Source organism: Oncorhynchus masou, chromosome 16, assembly GCF_036934945.1.
Source record: "Oncorhynchus masou masou isolate Uvic2021 chromosome 16, UVic_Omas_1.1, whole genome shotgun sequence".
Taxonomy (NCBI): Eukaryota; Metazoa; Chordata; class Actinopteri; order Salmoniformes; family Salmonidae; genus Oncorhynchus; species Oncorhynchus masou.
In genome coordinates this window covers 8,711,880-8,728,471 of record NC_088227.1, presented here as the reverse complement: position 1 = coordinate 8,728,471, position 16,592 = coordinate 8,711,880, and the positions used below count along the sequence as shown (strand labels likewise).

At 42.6% G+C, this 16,592-nt stretch overlaps 1 protein-coding gene across 4 annotated transcripts in view; it reads right to left on the bottom strand.

Annotated features, from left to right (window-relative positions):
• Positions 1 to 260: 260 nt before the first annotated feature.
• Positions 261 to 16,592, bottom strand: part of col12a1b (collagen, type XII, alpha 1b) — a 96,535-nt gene continuing 80,203 nt past the window's right edge. For 3 of the 4 annotated variants that reach the window (XM_064990672.1, XM_064990674.1, XM_064990675.1), the window contains 15 exons: positions 11,461 to 11,619; positions 11,105 to 11,182; positions 9,363 to 9,449; positions 8,865 to 8,918; positions 8,350 to 8,445; positions 7,704 to 7,757; positions 6,337 to 6,390; positions 6,169 to 6,222; positions 5,658 to 5,729; positions 5,482 to 5,517; positions 5,312 to 5,378; positions 5,013 to 5,198; positions 4,264 to 4,332; positions 2,673 to 2,843; positions 261 to 1,175 (listed from right to left, as the gene is read on the bottom strand). In XM_064990672.1, coding sequence (XP_064846744.1) covers positions 1,054 to 1,175; positions 2,673 to 2,843; positions 4,264 to 4,332; positions 5,013 to 5,198; positions 5,312 to 5,378; positions 5,482 to 5,517; positions 5,658 to 5,729; positions 6,169 to 6,222; positions 6,337 to 6,390; positions 7,704 to 7,757; positions 8,350 to 8,445; positions 8,865 to 8,918; positions 9,363 to 9,449; positions 11,105 to 11,182; positions 11,461 to 11,619 — 1,359 coding nt within the window. In that variant the 3' untranslated portion in view covers positions 261 to 1,053. Of the gene's footprint in view, positions 2,416 to 2,672; positions 2,844 to 4,263; positions 4,333 to 5,012; positions 5,199 to 5,311; positions 5,379 to 5,481; positions 5,518 to 5,657; positions 5,730 to 6,168; positions 6,223 to 6,336; positions 6,391 to 7,703; positions 7,758 to 8,349; positions 8,446 to 8,864; positions 8,919 to 9,362; positions 9,450 to 11,104; positions 11,183 to 11,460; positions 11,620 to 16,592 lie in introns of all 4 variants that reach the window. The other variant, XM_064990673.1, reaches the window with a different exon arrangement.

Sequence of the window (16,592 nt, the reverse complement as noted above, 5' to 3'; positions counted from 1 at the left end):
TTGACTTTTTCTTTGTTCAAACTAAACCACACCTCTCATGAGCTTTGTCTTTAGTACAAAGCAAAATAGTTCTGCCTTCAGGGCGTCCAACAAAATGAGTTGACATCCTGTCCTCATAGGCAGATTTGTCCCAGAACAAAGTAAATGTTATTATAGTTGACTAGATTTGATTGTGGTAGATGTTTTAATACATATCCCTGACAACAATCAATCTTTAAATCATCTATTTAGCTGGTGTGATATAATGATTGACACGACAGTACATTTTCAGTAGTTTTATTGAAAAATGCCTCTTGTGTTTCAGAAATAAATAAGAAAATAAGGCAGTGGAATTCACAATTTGCAGTTAAAACATGAAGCAGCAATACCATATCCATAGTCTTGCACACAAATTCCAACTGCATTCGCTATTAATAAAACAACAAATGACAACTATATTCTGATTAACAAACCATACTAAATATACACCACAGACATGCAATTCCACCTTTTGGTCAAATCAGCTGTGAGTTGATATAAGAAAACGGATAAATATTTTGTCTAAAGTTACAAAATGGAAGCCCTGTTTAACTGCAGTACTGAAGATGAAAACTGTAGGTAGATGGTGAACAAATGGCCATCTTTCAAGTGAGAAAAAAGGCAAAAGTATAAAATAGGAATAAAACAACATTTTGATAATCAGCCATTTTGGATGAACCGTAAAAGAGGCATTTTTTTGTTGGATGACCCAACACTGTGTGAACAAACATTTGCTTTCCTTTAATACCTTTGAATGATGGTTTTGTCATGAAGAGTGCATTGTCCAACACTGCAATTCAATAACACTTAATGCAGATATGTTACAAGCAAAATACACAATAGGGAAGACAGCAAGCTTACAGATTTGTCATGTTTTTGCTTCCCCCTCCCCCAACATATGATTTAAGGTACTTCCAAATATAGAGGTATCAAACCCCTTTTTAGTGGAATGTGCATAGCCCTTAATGACACCATATGTGAACACAGCAACAACAAAAACAAGAACAACAAAAAAAAGAAGAACATCCTCTTTTTTTATGAACCTATACTTTTGGATTCCATTCTTGATAGTGACCTCTTTCGACGCTCGTTTTCTGAGTCGTCTTCTTCTTCAGGTATTGGGACTACGTAGGTTTCAGGCTCAGGTGGATATGGGTCTGCTTGGAAATAGTGTTTTATGCCAATTGAACATGAGTGTAATTTGCAGAGTACGTCAGGCTCAACATGCACAAAAATGAATTGCTGTGTTAGGTTTTCTTTTCAGGCTTGGACATACAGTATACTGGTGGACGTGGTCATATCCCTCCATATGTTATTTTCAAAAGGCACTGATAGGAAGTAAACAATTCCGTGCGTTTTATATATCTGTGTGATGTTAGTATTACACCATGTTAATACAGTTTGAGTGGTGGGTGGGTTCAATCGTTCAGTGCATTTTCTATGTCTGTGTGATGTTAATAATACAATGTCAATACAGTTTGAGTGGTGGGTGGGTTCAATCGTTCAGTGCATTTTCTATAGCTGTGTGATGTTAGTACAGTTTGAGTGGCGGGTGGGTTTAATCATTGAACAGAATCATCATTGCCATTTGCTGCAACTCATTCATTTATAAAATATCAACACAAAATATCAAAAGATCAAGTAAGAGCTCTACCACCAGCCTATTCATACATGTTGGAATTGGGAGGTCATTCCTCATAACATAACAGAGGTAACCAGCTGGTACTGGAATCAATGCATGCTACAGCATAATGAATGATGATTCTCAGAATGCTACTGCCGTGTACATAGGTAGAAGAGCTAAACCTTCAAGGTCACATCGGCGCAAAAGGCACGTGGTTCAATATGGCCCTGAGCAGTCTGCGTGTGTTTATGCTACAGAAACATCCCTTGTAGGGGACGTGGTAGAAAAAGAAGCATTCGTATTGGCATTCACCAAGCAGCAGGTTACAAGGCAAAAGCATAACTACAGGTGTTAAAAACCACATTGAGTGGATGCGATTTAAACATCATTTACAAGGCATCATTAGTTTATTTACAGATTTCACCTCAAGAGTAACCATTGTTAATGTTGTTGTTGAAGTATTTGGTGTTTGTTTGTTTGCACATGCTTCTCCACCTGATAGAAGGTCTTTGTCTGCTCGTTCTCTGGCTTCAAGATGCAAACAGGCAACTATGTTGTTGTCATCACCGGTGCTTGTTTGATCTAGTTGCTCTACAATGTTGTTAGTACCGGTCCTCGTTGTTCTTGTCTTTCTCAACATAGCTTGTTAATCTTATCCTTTGGTGGCTTATCCTCAAACAGCTCTAGAGCGCGTGAGCAAAGCAGGCCTTTTTTTTCTCAGGATTTCAAAGTGAAAGCAGCACAGGCGATTTAGAAAGTTTACTATGGTGAACCTGAAATAGGTCAAACGAGGTGTTAGTCTTCAGTTGGTATGGGAATATTTACTTTCTCTCCAAATGTTAACAAATGAACTATCACAATTTATATATAGTAGTTTCTGGAATATATCCATTTTGTCAGCCTATACTGTACTCACTTATGTTACGTAATAACTATGTAGTAACTACACATGCTTTTCACTCATGTTTCATGCTTCGGTGACATGCAGTCAATGAGGATGTCATGCCCATCAACCTTTCCTGTTATGTACCTCTGTATCCTTGTCCATTGTACGGAATGCTGACGCACTGGGAAGAGTCACAGTAGCCAGGAGTGCCAGGTTGGCCCCTAATACCTGTGAACCCTTGGCGCCCAGGAGGACCGCGGGGCCCGGAGGAGCCTGCGGGGCCTGGAGGGCCGGTCCGAGCTTCGCCTGTTGGGCCTGTGGAGAGAGAAATCACAATCGACCAATTAGAAGGCATCGGCATGTCATCACCGTGACATCAGTGGGAGCTATAAGTGTAGTAACTGTTTCTGCCACAACGGTTTGGAAAATATTTTTTTCATTTTCTTTTTTTTACTGAAGGAGGAAAACCCTGGGTTCATTCGTTGATCCTTTTTCCCCCTCTGTTTCGTCTAGACGTTTAGAAAAGCTAAGCTTGGAATGTTTCCCTCAGTCTCTCATCCATGGTCCTCTAAGTCCTTTAAACATGTGGTGTTTATGTGACCATGACAGAAAGACCTCAGTAAATACATCTGATTGGCCCCTGAACAATGACTCACCATCAGCTATCTTCCCCTGTAATCTGGGCATTTCTCTTTCCCTGATTCAAGACCACTTCCCAAGTCTTGACCTTGTAGACCTTGAAGCCCAATGCTGTATAGTTACGTGTGCTGAATTTCAGTGGGAGTGGGTGGCTATAGTGAAGCGTGCTGAATTACAGTGGGAACGGATGTCTGTATTAGCTGTATTGCAACTCTATGGCCCCTGGCAAGACAAGCTCATATTATTGTTGGATGGCCTGGCAGGCAGTTTGGCTGGAATCTGTTCCTGTAGCTCCATTACAGGGTTCACACTGTCTGATCTCTGGTTTCAGAACTCAATCTATGATCTCTGTCGGCGCACTGGTCCAGTGTGCCGACAGAGGTCGTAGATCAGCGACAGCTTGTGATGACTGTGGTCCTGCTCAAGACGTTAGAATGGATGAAGACTGAGGCGAGCACATCATCTGAAATGGACCAACTCTGGTTACTATCCATATCAAGTTTGATGCTGCTAATCTGTTTGGTACATTAAATCTGTGATGTACATAAACCCAGTGGTGTAAAGTACTTAAGTAAAAAATCATTTTAAATACTACATTTTTGTTTACATTTGACCTGTGAATAGAAAATGTATTTCAACATCTGTGCGTACGAGCACCTCACACACAGAGACAACATGAATCCCCTAGAAGGCAGAGTGTTTAACTGGGAAAATGCTGAACGGCAGCGTTGGTCATTTATTAAACACAGCTGCCCCAGCACTGCTTCAGGCAACACCTCTGAGCTTAGCAATGCTTGGTTAAGCAGCCTTTAGTTACAGCTAAGGAGATTTAAACTGGGAGAAATGGTTCAATTCATAGTGACACATCCAGCTTAAAATGAGAGATGTGGCCAGAATGACCCCCATTACTGCAGCTAGAGCAAAGTAATGATTGATTTCCCCTGATTCTACCAAAGAATATGACGCCATGCGAATCACTCGGAGAGATTAAGCTTAATGAATGAGAAGTATTGCCATTAAGACAGATGTGACGCAATGCAGGACAAAAGACAAAGACTGGATTGTTATGGATCTGGAGCAAAAATGTGAAACTAACCAGGTGGTCCTCTTTGTCCTCGCTGTCCGACTGCTGCTGACCCTCGATCACCTTTCTCTCCTGCAGGGCCTGGGAAATAAATAGAAAATCACTCACAGCCGACAAAGACAAGGACACACACTCAAAGAGTAAACCCTAATGCAACCACTATGAGCGCACAGGAATTGACATTTTCATGAAGTTGCGGGGGGGGGGGGGGTAGACATTTCCTGAGCCACTGAAAACAGTCTGAGTGAGACAGGCCTATGGAAAGACACACAGAAATACAGACATAACCACTGAGATGAATGGAATATGTTGTGAAGATGAGACTTTGGAAAAGTCGGTGAAGGCTTCATTCCATTGCTATCGCAGCAATTCTAAGACGGAATTGGTATGTCTATGGAAAAATGTCCCGTCTTCGTTCCAACCGTGACAATATCGCACAGCAAGACACTCTAGTTAAGCCTACTGATACTGAACAGCTGGGCTAAGGGTGTCTATTCCTGGAGGCCCATGTGTCTGTTGGTTTTTGTTACTTCCTTTCAATTTGTAGTAAGACCTAGACAACCAGGTGAGGGGAATTTCTAAATAATCAATTACCTTAATTGGTCAATCATGTACATGGGAGGGGAACAAATCCGCAGACATACTGCCGTCCAGGAATTGAGTTTGACACCCTAGAGCTAAACCTATTGATAAACAGCTTTATCAGGTAACATAGGGGAGATCTTGGGTTCCTGACAGTCATGGACATCCTGACGACGTACCTCTCTCTCCTTGCTGGCCAGGTTGTCCTGAACTTCCTGGGAATCCATTCCTGCCTGCCTGTCCAGGCTCTCCACGGGGACCCTGGTTACCGCTGGGCCCAGCGGGTCCGGGGGGACCTGGGTTGTTGCTACTACGGTAACCGCTGGGAATCTGGTTCAGCATGGAATTGACTCTACTCATTTGTCCTGAAAAAACAATGATAAACATAAACACTGAGAAGGCAACAGACATTTTGATTTCTCTCTGGTAAAAAAGAAGTACTTACAAATGTAGTGCTGAAAAAAAAAGGCCCACTCACCATTTACTATCTGCTCACACACTTGTCTGGCAATGGATCGCATCATGTTCTGAGGAGCAAAGTCGCCCTAGAAACAAACAGAGAGGAAGGCTTGGTGATGAATATACATGACTTACTGAGATTTACTGTGGTTCACAACTTGGAGCTAGAACCCTGGAGATGTTACTCACTCTCTCTCCTCTGTCCCCTTTAATACCATTGGCTCCCTGAAATGAAATGAAAGTACAAGGCCGTTACATCTCACTGCATACAGATGTATGTACTGTATGACACAAAAACGTTGCCTTTCAGTGGTTTGCATGACATGCAGACCTGTATTATGAGATTTGGTGAGGTGGATGCTTACCGAAACACCTGTGTCACCAGGCTTTCCTGGTTTTCCTGAAACCCCAGGCATTCCAGGAGATCCAGGAGGTCCCTGAATAGTGACAAGACCAAAAACAACCAATCAAATACATGTATTGCACCATGCACTTCAAGGAACCACAATGGGAAGTCATCGACTTTGTTGTTATCCCTGTCAAGTTTTAAAATTGTATTTAAATTTTTTTAAGTATGTATTTTTTAAACTTGCAAATAAAACAATCAATCAATCCGGTGACACAAACAACGGACGGAACAAATCAGAAACAGTGACGCAAACAAAAGAACCAATCAGATACAGTGACACAAACAAAAGAACCATTCAGATACAGTGACACAAACAAAAGAACCAATCAGATACAGTGACACAAACAAAATAACCACTCAGATTACGCTCAAGAAACTTCTGGTCTCCCTTTACTATAGTTTAGTAGGCTGAGTTTGACAGTTCTTAAATGTCTTTATCTCCCTGACTTTACTTTGTCTGAGCATACCATTGGGCCTGTTGGACCTCTGGATCCAGCCTGTCCTTCCTTTCCTTGGGGTCCCTGCATTCACAACACACAGACAATAGAGTTAAACAAGTTGAGCTGATGGGATGAAGTTCATTTGACAGACGACATTGCATGATCATTAGACAAAGGCCCATTGATTTTACTTACCCTCGGTCCAGCAGGTCCGATTGGGCCGATGGTCCCAGCTATCCCAGGTGGACCCTGGGGAAAAAGGCGGAAACACAACCCACGTGAGAGCTGGACTTTCTTCATTTCTTCCTCACAGCTCACATTAACACAGGACACCTACCTTTGGACCAACCAACTCAAACCAGTTTATTTAACCACCAGTTTCCTGTGTGTCAAACAGCACATTTCCCATTTATTTCAAATTTCCTCTCAAACTCTGCTCACTTTTGTATTGTCAAATCCTCTCTGGCCTTTGATGCTTCGCATAAAATGTACAGGGAACATAATCTATTCCAGATCCGTTTTATTGGCCATTATAAATCAGGACTCTGCAAGTCGTTAAATGCATGTTGCTATATCATCTGTTCTATCATGTTCACCTGCAAACACTCGCCACAATCTATTTAAGCGAGGGGTTCACCAAGGCTTTTATCTTGGAATTTATCATTATTTTACACTTGGTATTTCATTCTCCAGTGTCTTGTGGCATCAACAAACCGGCATGAATTCTAAACTGAGGTAAAACTCAAAATGTAGGGAGGGGTAAGGCTTTGTTCCCAATTGACTCCTCTGCATCTGCATAGAAGTACTCTGAGTTTTCTGGTAGACACACAGGGGGCTTCTCCTTGTAAATCAGTAAATAAAAGATGCCATTTCATGTATGAGGACTGGAGGGGGCCATTTGTTTATGGCATTGTGAGTTTCATGGAAACCATCTCAGAGGATCTCTAAAATGCAGACGTTTGACGACACATGGAAGTGCATTGTTGCTCTGTAAAACGTCACAGACGAGGCCTGGAAATCATTGATGGGCTCGCATAATGTTGTCAATATTGATGAAGTAGAAGAGCCAGCTATGTTATGTGAGCAGAGTAATGCTCGTTTACCATTATGTTCTGTGTAGCGATGCCATCTATCATAGAGGTTTGGTATGTTAAAAAAAAAAAGACAGGTGTTCATGAAACTGGATTTTCCATTATTCCATTCTATATCACCTCATCCACTTTGTATGGACCACAGTAGGCGGAGAAGCAACGTCTGTTGACTGTAAAGGCATCACAAAGAGGAAGGCCTAATGTGCACAACCTAACCCAAAGCCCCTGGTTAAGAAGCGTTGTATATCAAGGTGATTTGTTTTCCACTCAGTTCTTCTTAACTTCAAGAAAGATTCAAAACAAATTTGGGAATCTCAACCTGCCTCTTTGTGAGTTCTCCTCATATGAAATATTGTCTGTGGCTTGCCACATGAAGAGACGCCAGAGAAGCAGAATATCTGTACCCTGTGAATTATCCCCGATTTACTGTTCTAAACCACAGCCAGGCCGGTGAGCCAAAGCAGCACTCACTTTCTGTCCAGGTAGCCCAGAATCACCAGCTTCTCCCTTCGGTCCTTGGCGGCCCTGAAACAGCGGAGGGAGAAACACATTCACACTCAGTGGATAACAACATAATACTTCCTCAAAACTCAACACTCACTAACCTTCAGGTGACAGATCTAAGAAAATGTGTTGTGCCAATCTGTCTTTAGCCCAAGATAAACACGCTGTGATGAGAGTTCTGTGCGAGATGTGTGGAAGTGTATTGGTGATGTCTGAACAGTCTAATGGCAAATTCCTTTTTTTGTGAAGAAGTGGATAAACATTCGTCTTGAGTTTGGGTGCTTTTCAGCGAAGGAAATCCCAGTGGTGATTAATGTAGCATTGAGCTGCATTGAGATGCATTGAGATTAGGCTGGTTTAACATATCCCTAGACATGAAGAAATGCAGGCTCAACGGGCCTCTGCCACAATTACTCTGCATCTAGTGATTTCCTTACATAATGAACGGACAAAATGATTCCTATTCGGGGTGTGTGGCGGCATCGTGGGATTTACGTCTAACTGCTGGAAACGAGCCGTGCGCAGCAGCAACGCCCGTGGCTGGGGGAGGGGGGGGGTATGTGGCGTGTGGAATGTGTGAGTGTGGAGTGTTCAGTGTAAGAGTGAGACTCACAGCTTCTCCTGGAATAGACAGCCCGCTAGATCCTTGAGGGCCAGGCAGACCCATAGGTCCTGGCAATCCTGTATCTCCACGCGGTCCAATTGGACCCTATCAGAGAAACAAAGAAAAGAGATAAGAATCAATTAGAGCTGGAAAGAATGTTGCTATTGAGATCTCCAGACTGAAAATAGCAGTGCAGTCAAATAAGCTACTGTTGCAATCTCTGGAAGAAGGCACCAAAACCGTGGAATGCCTACACTGTCAAACCAAGCCACCCTGAAATTTGGAGAAGACTGACATAGTCCTAATAAGTGAATTCAGATGTGTTCCTTCCTCTTCAAAGCCATGAAACTGTAAACAGTTCTCAGTTTTCATCAAGAGCAGAAAAAGCTTTAAGGACACTCCAATATCCCACATTCTCCAAACTGTGTCAAATGCCTTGACCACTTTATGACTTGCCTGCCGTCGGTTATAGCCCTGCAGTCCTAAAGAGGGAATCTGAGAGGTGAGGTTAGTGAGGTACTTACAGCCGGGCCAGTCTCTCCTCTTTCACCCCGGGGACCTTTGCTACCGGGGGCGCCCTGGTGAAGAAAGATCATTTGTCAAGTTAGCACCGGGTGTCCAGAAGCTCAGACCCATACTCATGATGGATACTCCCTCCCTGGGGGCTTCGTAATCATCACTGTAGTTTCCTTCTGGCTTGCCCTTTTAAAATGAAATACCAGCCAACTTTTGTTGTACATTGTTACAGTCAGTCCTACATAATGAATGCATGTATGTCAGAGGCAACTGTACAGTACATAAATCAAAATGTGTCAAAAAATATACTTTTTGCATCGGCAGATCAATGAGTTCACTAGAAACCCTGGCCTGCAGCATAGAGATGGAAGGAAAACAAGTCCTAAATGCAACCCTATTCCCTATGTAGTGCCTTATGGGCCCTGATCAGAAGTAATGCACTAAATAGGGAACAGAGTGCTATTTGGAGACAAATAGAGAGTGTAGTGGGTGTATCTGGTGCTTACCACTGCCCCCTGTGTTCCCTGGGGTCCTGTGCTTTCCGAGGTACATGTGCAGGCGTTGGGGAGGGACGGGCACTTGGACTCTTCTCTCTGATAACAGGGGAGGGAACAGACAAAGAGAAGTGTTGAGCTGCGATAACTAGAAGGAGTTGGGCTAAAACACAGACCCATTACTGCCTGTAAGTCTCTCCAGATAAAAGTGTCTGCTAAATGACCCAAATGTAATGTAAATGTAAGCAGAGGAAGGGTCAGGAGGTTACAGGATAAAACGTCTTATTTTGATTGATTAAATGTTTGTACCAGCAGTACGGTATATCTCAAGGAAGACAAACTGATGAAGTACATGCTCACTAGATAAGAGCAATATTTTATAGAACAACTCTAATCAGGCAGATGTGTTGGCATGCAACCCTATACAGCCTGAGTTTCCAGGAAGTCTATTGTTGTAAGCCCTACCCACAAGACATGAAACACATTAAAACACATTCTGGGTGTCCAACCGACAGTGATTGTGCAGCTCTGATTTGTTGAAACAGAGGCGTGTTCTTGGATCTCTCTGGCGGAACAAAAGCGAGAAAGTCCAGATCAAACAGGGGCATTGTCTTGACAGTTTAGTATTGTTTTCTGTCGGATGTACGTATCGTTGAAAGTCGTTCAAAGTTGTGATGCCTTTACAGTCAACAGACGTTGCTTCTCCGCCTACCGGCCGGGCTCTGGGACGGCGTATCTGCTAATCAGCAACACTCTCTCCTTGACAAAAGGTGTTTGAAGCTGCAGCTGGGCCATTTAAACCCAGTCATGGTTCTTTAACAGTCAGGACAGGAGACCATAATTATAGAATGGCCAACTAGGATTGTAAAATGAATGTGCCTCACAAACATCCATTGAGAGTCTTCCAAGAGTTTGAATAATTTAAGAAGAAGAATAAAACGGAGATTTCCTGTTCTAACTGATGAACGTTCTTTTTCTGCTGCCAAAATGTGCTTTGTAGTGAGGCACTTTTTCATCCAGCTTCGACTTTGACATATTAGAGAGAACAACTGCCTAGGGGTGGTTAGTCAAGTGCTAATCATGCCATACGTAGCTGCTCGCCATTCACTTTTCCATAGGTTGAGTGAAATATACGAAGCTTTCTGTCTGCACATGATTTGACCATTTGGAATCAGATTTGTAGGGATGCCGTTTCACTTTTACTGCATCTGTTATAAAAGTTATCAGGACAGCATTAGAATCCAAGACACGGCTCAGAAAATACAGGCTTGTTTTTCCATTGTTCCTCTTCACGTGTTCAGGATGAGGTAAGCATGTCCTAAAGCAGAGATGTTCGATGGATATGCGTCTGTTTCCTGCCGTGTTAAAAGGTGAGACAAGCAAGATGCATTGTCTAATACGCACATGTTCACACGCATGCACACACACACACACACACAACTGGATTTGATCTCAGTCACGGACACTCATGCCAGGCCGAAGGCACACACACACTCAGAGGCTCAACAGGTGTCCAGAGGACTATGGATTTGGGTCAGTGAAGATGCTTACAGACTGCTCAAGAGCTTTTTTTTGCAGCCTGTTAAGTTGTCCCGCCTCTCCCCTCCAGGGAGGTCCAGGTGTAGGGTGAAGTTGCCCCTAGTCACTGATCGGCATTTTCCCCCACTGATGGTTAAGGTTAGGATTGGGGGGAGAGGAAGCTGATCCTAGATCAGTAATGCCAGCGGAGGTCCACTGAGGCTCCTCTTACTCACCATAGACGGAAGGTCACAGCATCTGTCTCTGCTCGTCCAGCCCAGGGTGCACACTATATCGAACATCTGGAGCTGGAACTGTGGAACAGGGGGGGAAAAAGAAGGAAACTTTACATACTTCCTCCGCATCCCAAAATATAAAATAAGAAAACAAGGAGAACGTGGAGACAGAGAGCCCGCAGAGCATCAGATAAGGATAACAGGCACATTCCACTTGGGATGCACTGTGTTGGAGGGAGTGAGCTTCAAGGCTTCCTCCTGTCATAACAGCACTCAGATACACAGGAGCACTAAAACCGTCATGCTAGTAGGCTTGTAGGTCCATATCCTTTGATGTTGTATGACAGTTCACTTACAGTTGCAGATTCACCCTTGGAGCCAATGGACTTGGACATTTTGCCCAGAACTTGATAGCCATCCGTGGACGTGTTTCCAGCTTCCTTAATCTCCTTGTCCGCCACCTCTTGGCAGTCGAGGTTCAGCTTGACATTGGTGGGGGAAACAAGGATGTGGAGCTGCAGACAGAAAAGATTGAGAGTTGTTACATTCTTCGTCCAGGAAATACTTTCGTCTCGGGAACGTCTGCTGTCTATCCTAAAACTCTGCAAATCATTGGGTTATCTGGGGTTGGCAACAGAGCACAGAGAGACACAGGGTGTATTTGGATGTGTTATTTCCTCTCCTTGATGTGTTGTGCCTTGAATCTTTCCAAAAGAGATAGGCCAGAGTACAATAACAAGAGCAGCACACAAACATGATTTCAATGTGTTCCGATGATGTAGAGTATCCTAAAAGTGCACACAGGGTAAGATACGCTCAGGATAAGATAATCACCAAAATTCCATCGATGTCATCTCCATTCACTGTTAAATACATAACATTAGTCATATAGCATGTCATATCATCAGTAAGATTGAGCGAGTGTGATAGAACACAGTAGGCAATGCCGGATCAGCTGTTTTGCTTGCCTACTGATTTACAGAGCACCGCCATCCAATCATCTGTCTCATTGACTTTGTGGTGATGGGTTTAAAGTGATGTGGTGCACACCAAGGATGAGTCTTTCCACCACTGTGTTTCACAGAGTCAATGTACACACTGCGTTGCTAGTCCTGACTCAGATCGACCTCACCACATTTTCTGATGATGTTGTTTTGTGGTGCGGCATAAGAAGTGCTCCCTTTTCACCCTTTCCCTATATTGCCAAGCTTTGAGAGGCTAGCTGCTGTTCTGAGGAGTTCAGCTGTAGCCCAGTAACCACATTCTTACTGAGCATGCAAAATGATACTGTACAGTACCGAGCCATGGAGTCAGCCCCAGAGGTTTGACAACCACACACTGTTTAATTCATTGCGGTCGACAAATGTACAGCTATGTTTAGCCGACCACGAGCAGAGGAAACTCGTATCGCAGGATTCTTCTCGGAGAGCATGCAGACAGACAGCGGAGCACGCTCCGTAATTTATGGAAACTGTGAGTCTATTTTGGACAGCAAGAGGGTAAATAAGGCAACGCTACTGTGAGAAAGAAACTCGGCTCAAGGAAATGACATCATCATCAGCGCTCTAGGGCGAAGAAGAAATGCAGCACCTCTAGGAATGCTCTACACAGCCTCAGACTGTCCAGACCTTGGGCTGAGCCATTCAGAAACAGCAATACAACAAATCTCTCCTTGTAGCCCATCAAGAATCAGACACACAAAACCTTCAACTCTAAGAAAAGGGATACTGAGATGCTATCGTAACCCCAAAAAATGTGGTGTGCAGCAGGCAGGACCGTAAAGATGGCATTCCCGGTGAGCTCACTGATGTGACATCCAAGTTACAGACGTCGGAGTTTCCCTTGACCTCTGGTCAGTGACAGATTATCCAGCTCCTCCCAGACCTTCTACCATCATATGACCATATCCTCTCTCTCTGACATGACCATCGCCTAACATGTATTAGCCTTTTCATTCACAAGTCCTGGGTGTTCTCTATCCATTTGGTCTACACATGGTTTGAGTTTTGCTCACTGACTCAAGCTTCCATGAAATCCATATGCCTTTATTTAAGTATTTGGTACAATATGCATTAGGTTGTTATTGTATTATCCCAAACACAAGACAGTGGTTTTTGATAACGAATTAAATGTTTGATACTTTCCGCATGATGAAAAGCAGAGTCCATACTGTCAGGGTATGTCAACACTCATTTATCATCTTTGTGGATATTTAAACAAACTCCAAACGGCTATTAATCATGGTTTAAGAAACTGCTTTAGAGTTTGATTCCTGAGGGTCTGCTAAACCTACTATATGCTTACCGTAATCTTAGTTGAAAGAAAGGGTTACTGGCGAGAGAACAAAGCATTCAAACTGTCATCAGAAACAGGCAAATAGAGATGGTTTATACCAGGGGTTTTCAAACTGGGTTACAGACTGTCTGCATATTGCACCAAATGGGTACTGAACGGGGTCCGCAATTTTAATTTTTTTGCTAGCTGCAACATAACACCATGGATAACATTTTTATTTCTCTGCATCCAATATGAAGGAAGTTCGAGGTAGTTTCTAGCTAGCTTTAGCGCAATGACTGGAAGTCTACAGGAACAGTTAGCATGCTGGCTGTTCCTGTTCATCCGACTCTGGGGAAGTAGATAAAAGGCTTCAATGCCAAAATTTCGAACTACCCCTTTAATATGGAATCAAATTACATAATCTTTTCTGTATAGAAAATTCTTAGGCTTATTTCCTGCAATTCTACACATTTTGTCATGGAGTGCAAAGAAAATGTTGCTATTTTAAAGCAAATTTTCTTGCATGTGTATTCATGATATATTTGAGTGACTAAAAAGTACAACAATATCTATGGGCTAACAAAACTTAATAAAAAAACAATTTCTAGATCTGGACACTTCTGACAAATTATATAAATAGCTCTCTAAGGTATGTAATGACTAACATGACAAGAGGAACTGATGATGTCCTACCCAATTTGGAAATTGCCCCTTGTGCATTCTACTACTACAACTTTCAAGAGTAAGTTTAATACAGAATCGGTGACCCGTCCTCGTGCTCACCTCATTAGCATGAGGTTGTAAGAAACCAAAAAAAAGCCCGGGACATAGACATATCTGATATGGGCTGAAAGCTTAAATTCTTGTTAATCTAACTGCACTGTCCAATTTACAGTAGTTATTACAGTGAAATAATACCATGCTATTGTTTGAGGAGAATGCACAATTATGAACTTGAAAATGTATGAATAAACCAATTAGGTACATTTGGGCAGTCTTGATACAACATTTTAAATAGATATGCAGTAGTTCATTGGATCAGTCTAAACCTTTTCACATACACTGCTGCCATCTAGTGGCCAAAGTCTAAATTGCGCCTGGGCGAGAATGATTCATTATGGCATTTCTCTTGCATTTCAAAGATGGTACAGCAAAAAAAAAATCAAAAAAATGTATTATCTTTTACCAGATCTAATGTGTTATATGCTCCTACATTAATTTCACATTTCCACGAATTTCAAAGTGTTTCCTTTCAAATGGTATCAAGAATATGCATATCCTTGCTTCAGGTCCTGAGCTACAGGCAGTTAGATTTGGGTATGTCATTCAAGGTGAAAATTGAAAAAAAGGGGCTGATCCTTATGAGGATTTATTAAAGCTGCCACCACTGCCGACCCATTAAATATATTAAATAATGTATATATTTTTAGAATACCGTCTTTGAAAACTAACAATCAAATAAAAGCTAGACAGTCAGGGAGAGAAAAAAATAACTGCATTCAGGGCATATGGCTATTGATTTTGTTCTAATGTTTGAGGATTTCTTTTTGTGTGAATTTCAGTACAATTTTCTCTAAACCGCCAAGATACCTTTATCTATCTAGCTAATAGACTGTTTGAGTTTACACTTCCTCTTCCAATGAACTGTGGGGAGGTCAAAATAATGAAACTGTCTACCAAATCTGTTCATTCTAAAATGTTGATTACTTTTATTTGCCATTATCATTCACCTGATAATAAGACACAATGTGATTGTATTTTTTACTAAGATATGATGGGGGCTCCTGGGTTGCCGGTTTGCCTGGGCAGGGGTCCCTGGGTAAGAAAAGTTTGAAAACAAGTGGCTTATACAATAGTAGCAGTGAGGGTTTTTTTACTGACTGATATAATGGAATTGTATTTTGACCCAATATACACACAGGAGGCTCCCAATTCCTTCAGTGGAGCACATCTGTTAAACCTATTTTAGGGAATTTTGTATCATCGGCGGTAAGTAAGACCTTTCAAACGCTGAATTAGCAATTTCCTGACTTGCTTAGGTCGAGGTAAATCAGCCTTGCGGTGAAGCAGTGCAACCCGGCTGCTTAAAGCCCATAGCCCTTCTCACCACACAACACTATCCTAAACCTGCCAGAGTTGGCTTAGAAAACAAACCAAGACATCAATCAAATAAGGGAGTGAGAGTCTGGGTTCAAGCTAGCCCATCTAAATTGTGTTTGTTTATGCTGCATATTCTGGCAGCAGGGCGAGAAGAGTGGGTTCTATAAGTCACCAGATTCTGTAACTGACACGGTCATCTACTTCTTAAAAATACATTATGCATCCTGCAAAGGAAAGTTTCAACCGCTACACTGACTGAGGGAAATTACAAGTGAAAAGCGCTTAGCCTACTCAATCCCTACTCATTACTGTCTGTCTGTGAGTCTGTCAATGTAAGAAGTGTGGTTGAGGTCCTGTCCCCAAGTGAGAGCTGGAAATTTCCTAGCTTGGTTTCCAAATGGCACCCTATTCCTTACACTTTATTTACATTTTTTTTTTTTAACTAGGCAAGTCAGTAAAGAACAAATTCTTGGAGCACTACTTTTGAGCCCAGCTGGACAACACTCGGAGAGATAGTGCATAGATAACCATGCTGGAAGACTGGGACAGATACAGCATACATAACCATGCTGGGAGGTAAACCGCAGAACAGAGTCGCCGCCCCTACAGCAACGGCGAGAATTCCCCTGCGGTCGGCTACCAGAGGCAACAGAGGCAAGGCTTGCATCCAACATCCAGGCAGAGAAACGGCAGCAGAGCCAAAAATGGGATAGCGATAGAGAAAGAGAGAGAAAGAGAGAGCGAGCGAAAGAGAGAGTGAGCGAGCGAGCAAAAGGCAGGCAGAAAAACCTCCCCCCAGCCTGGCATTCCACTGCTGCCTCTCTGATGTAATTATTTAATAGTTATAGCAGTGACCCAATATTTTCCAGACTAGCACGCCAAGCAGCGACTAGCAGTACATTTTAATGGTCTCCGCGAGATGACTTATAGATTCTAGTGAACGTTTGTGATAGCGTTGTTAAATGACTATGTCCACAGCCCCTATGAGCACACGGCTCTGACCTTATGGTAAATGGAAACTCCGGTAAATACCAGAGGGAAGTACTTCCATATAGCTCTTAATGCACAGAGTATACACAGACTGCCTATGGTTAATCATTAATGGTCTCCC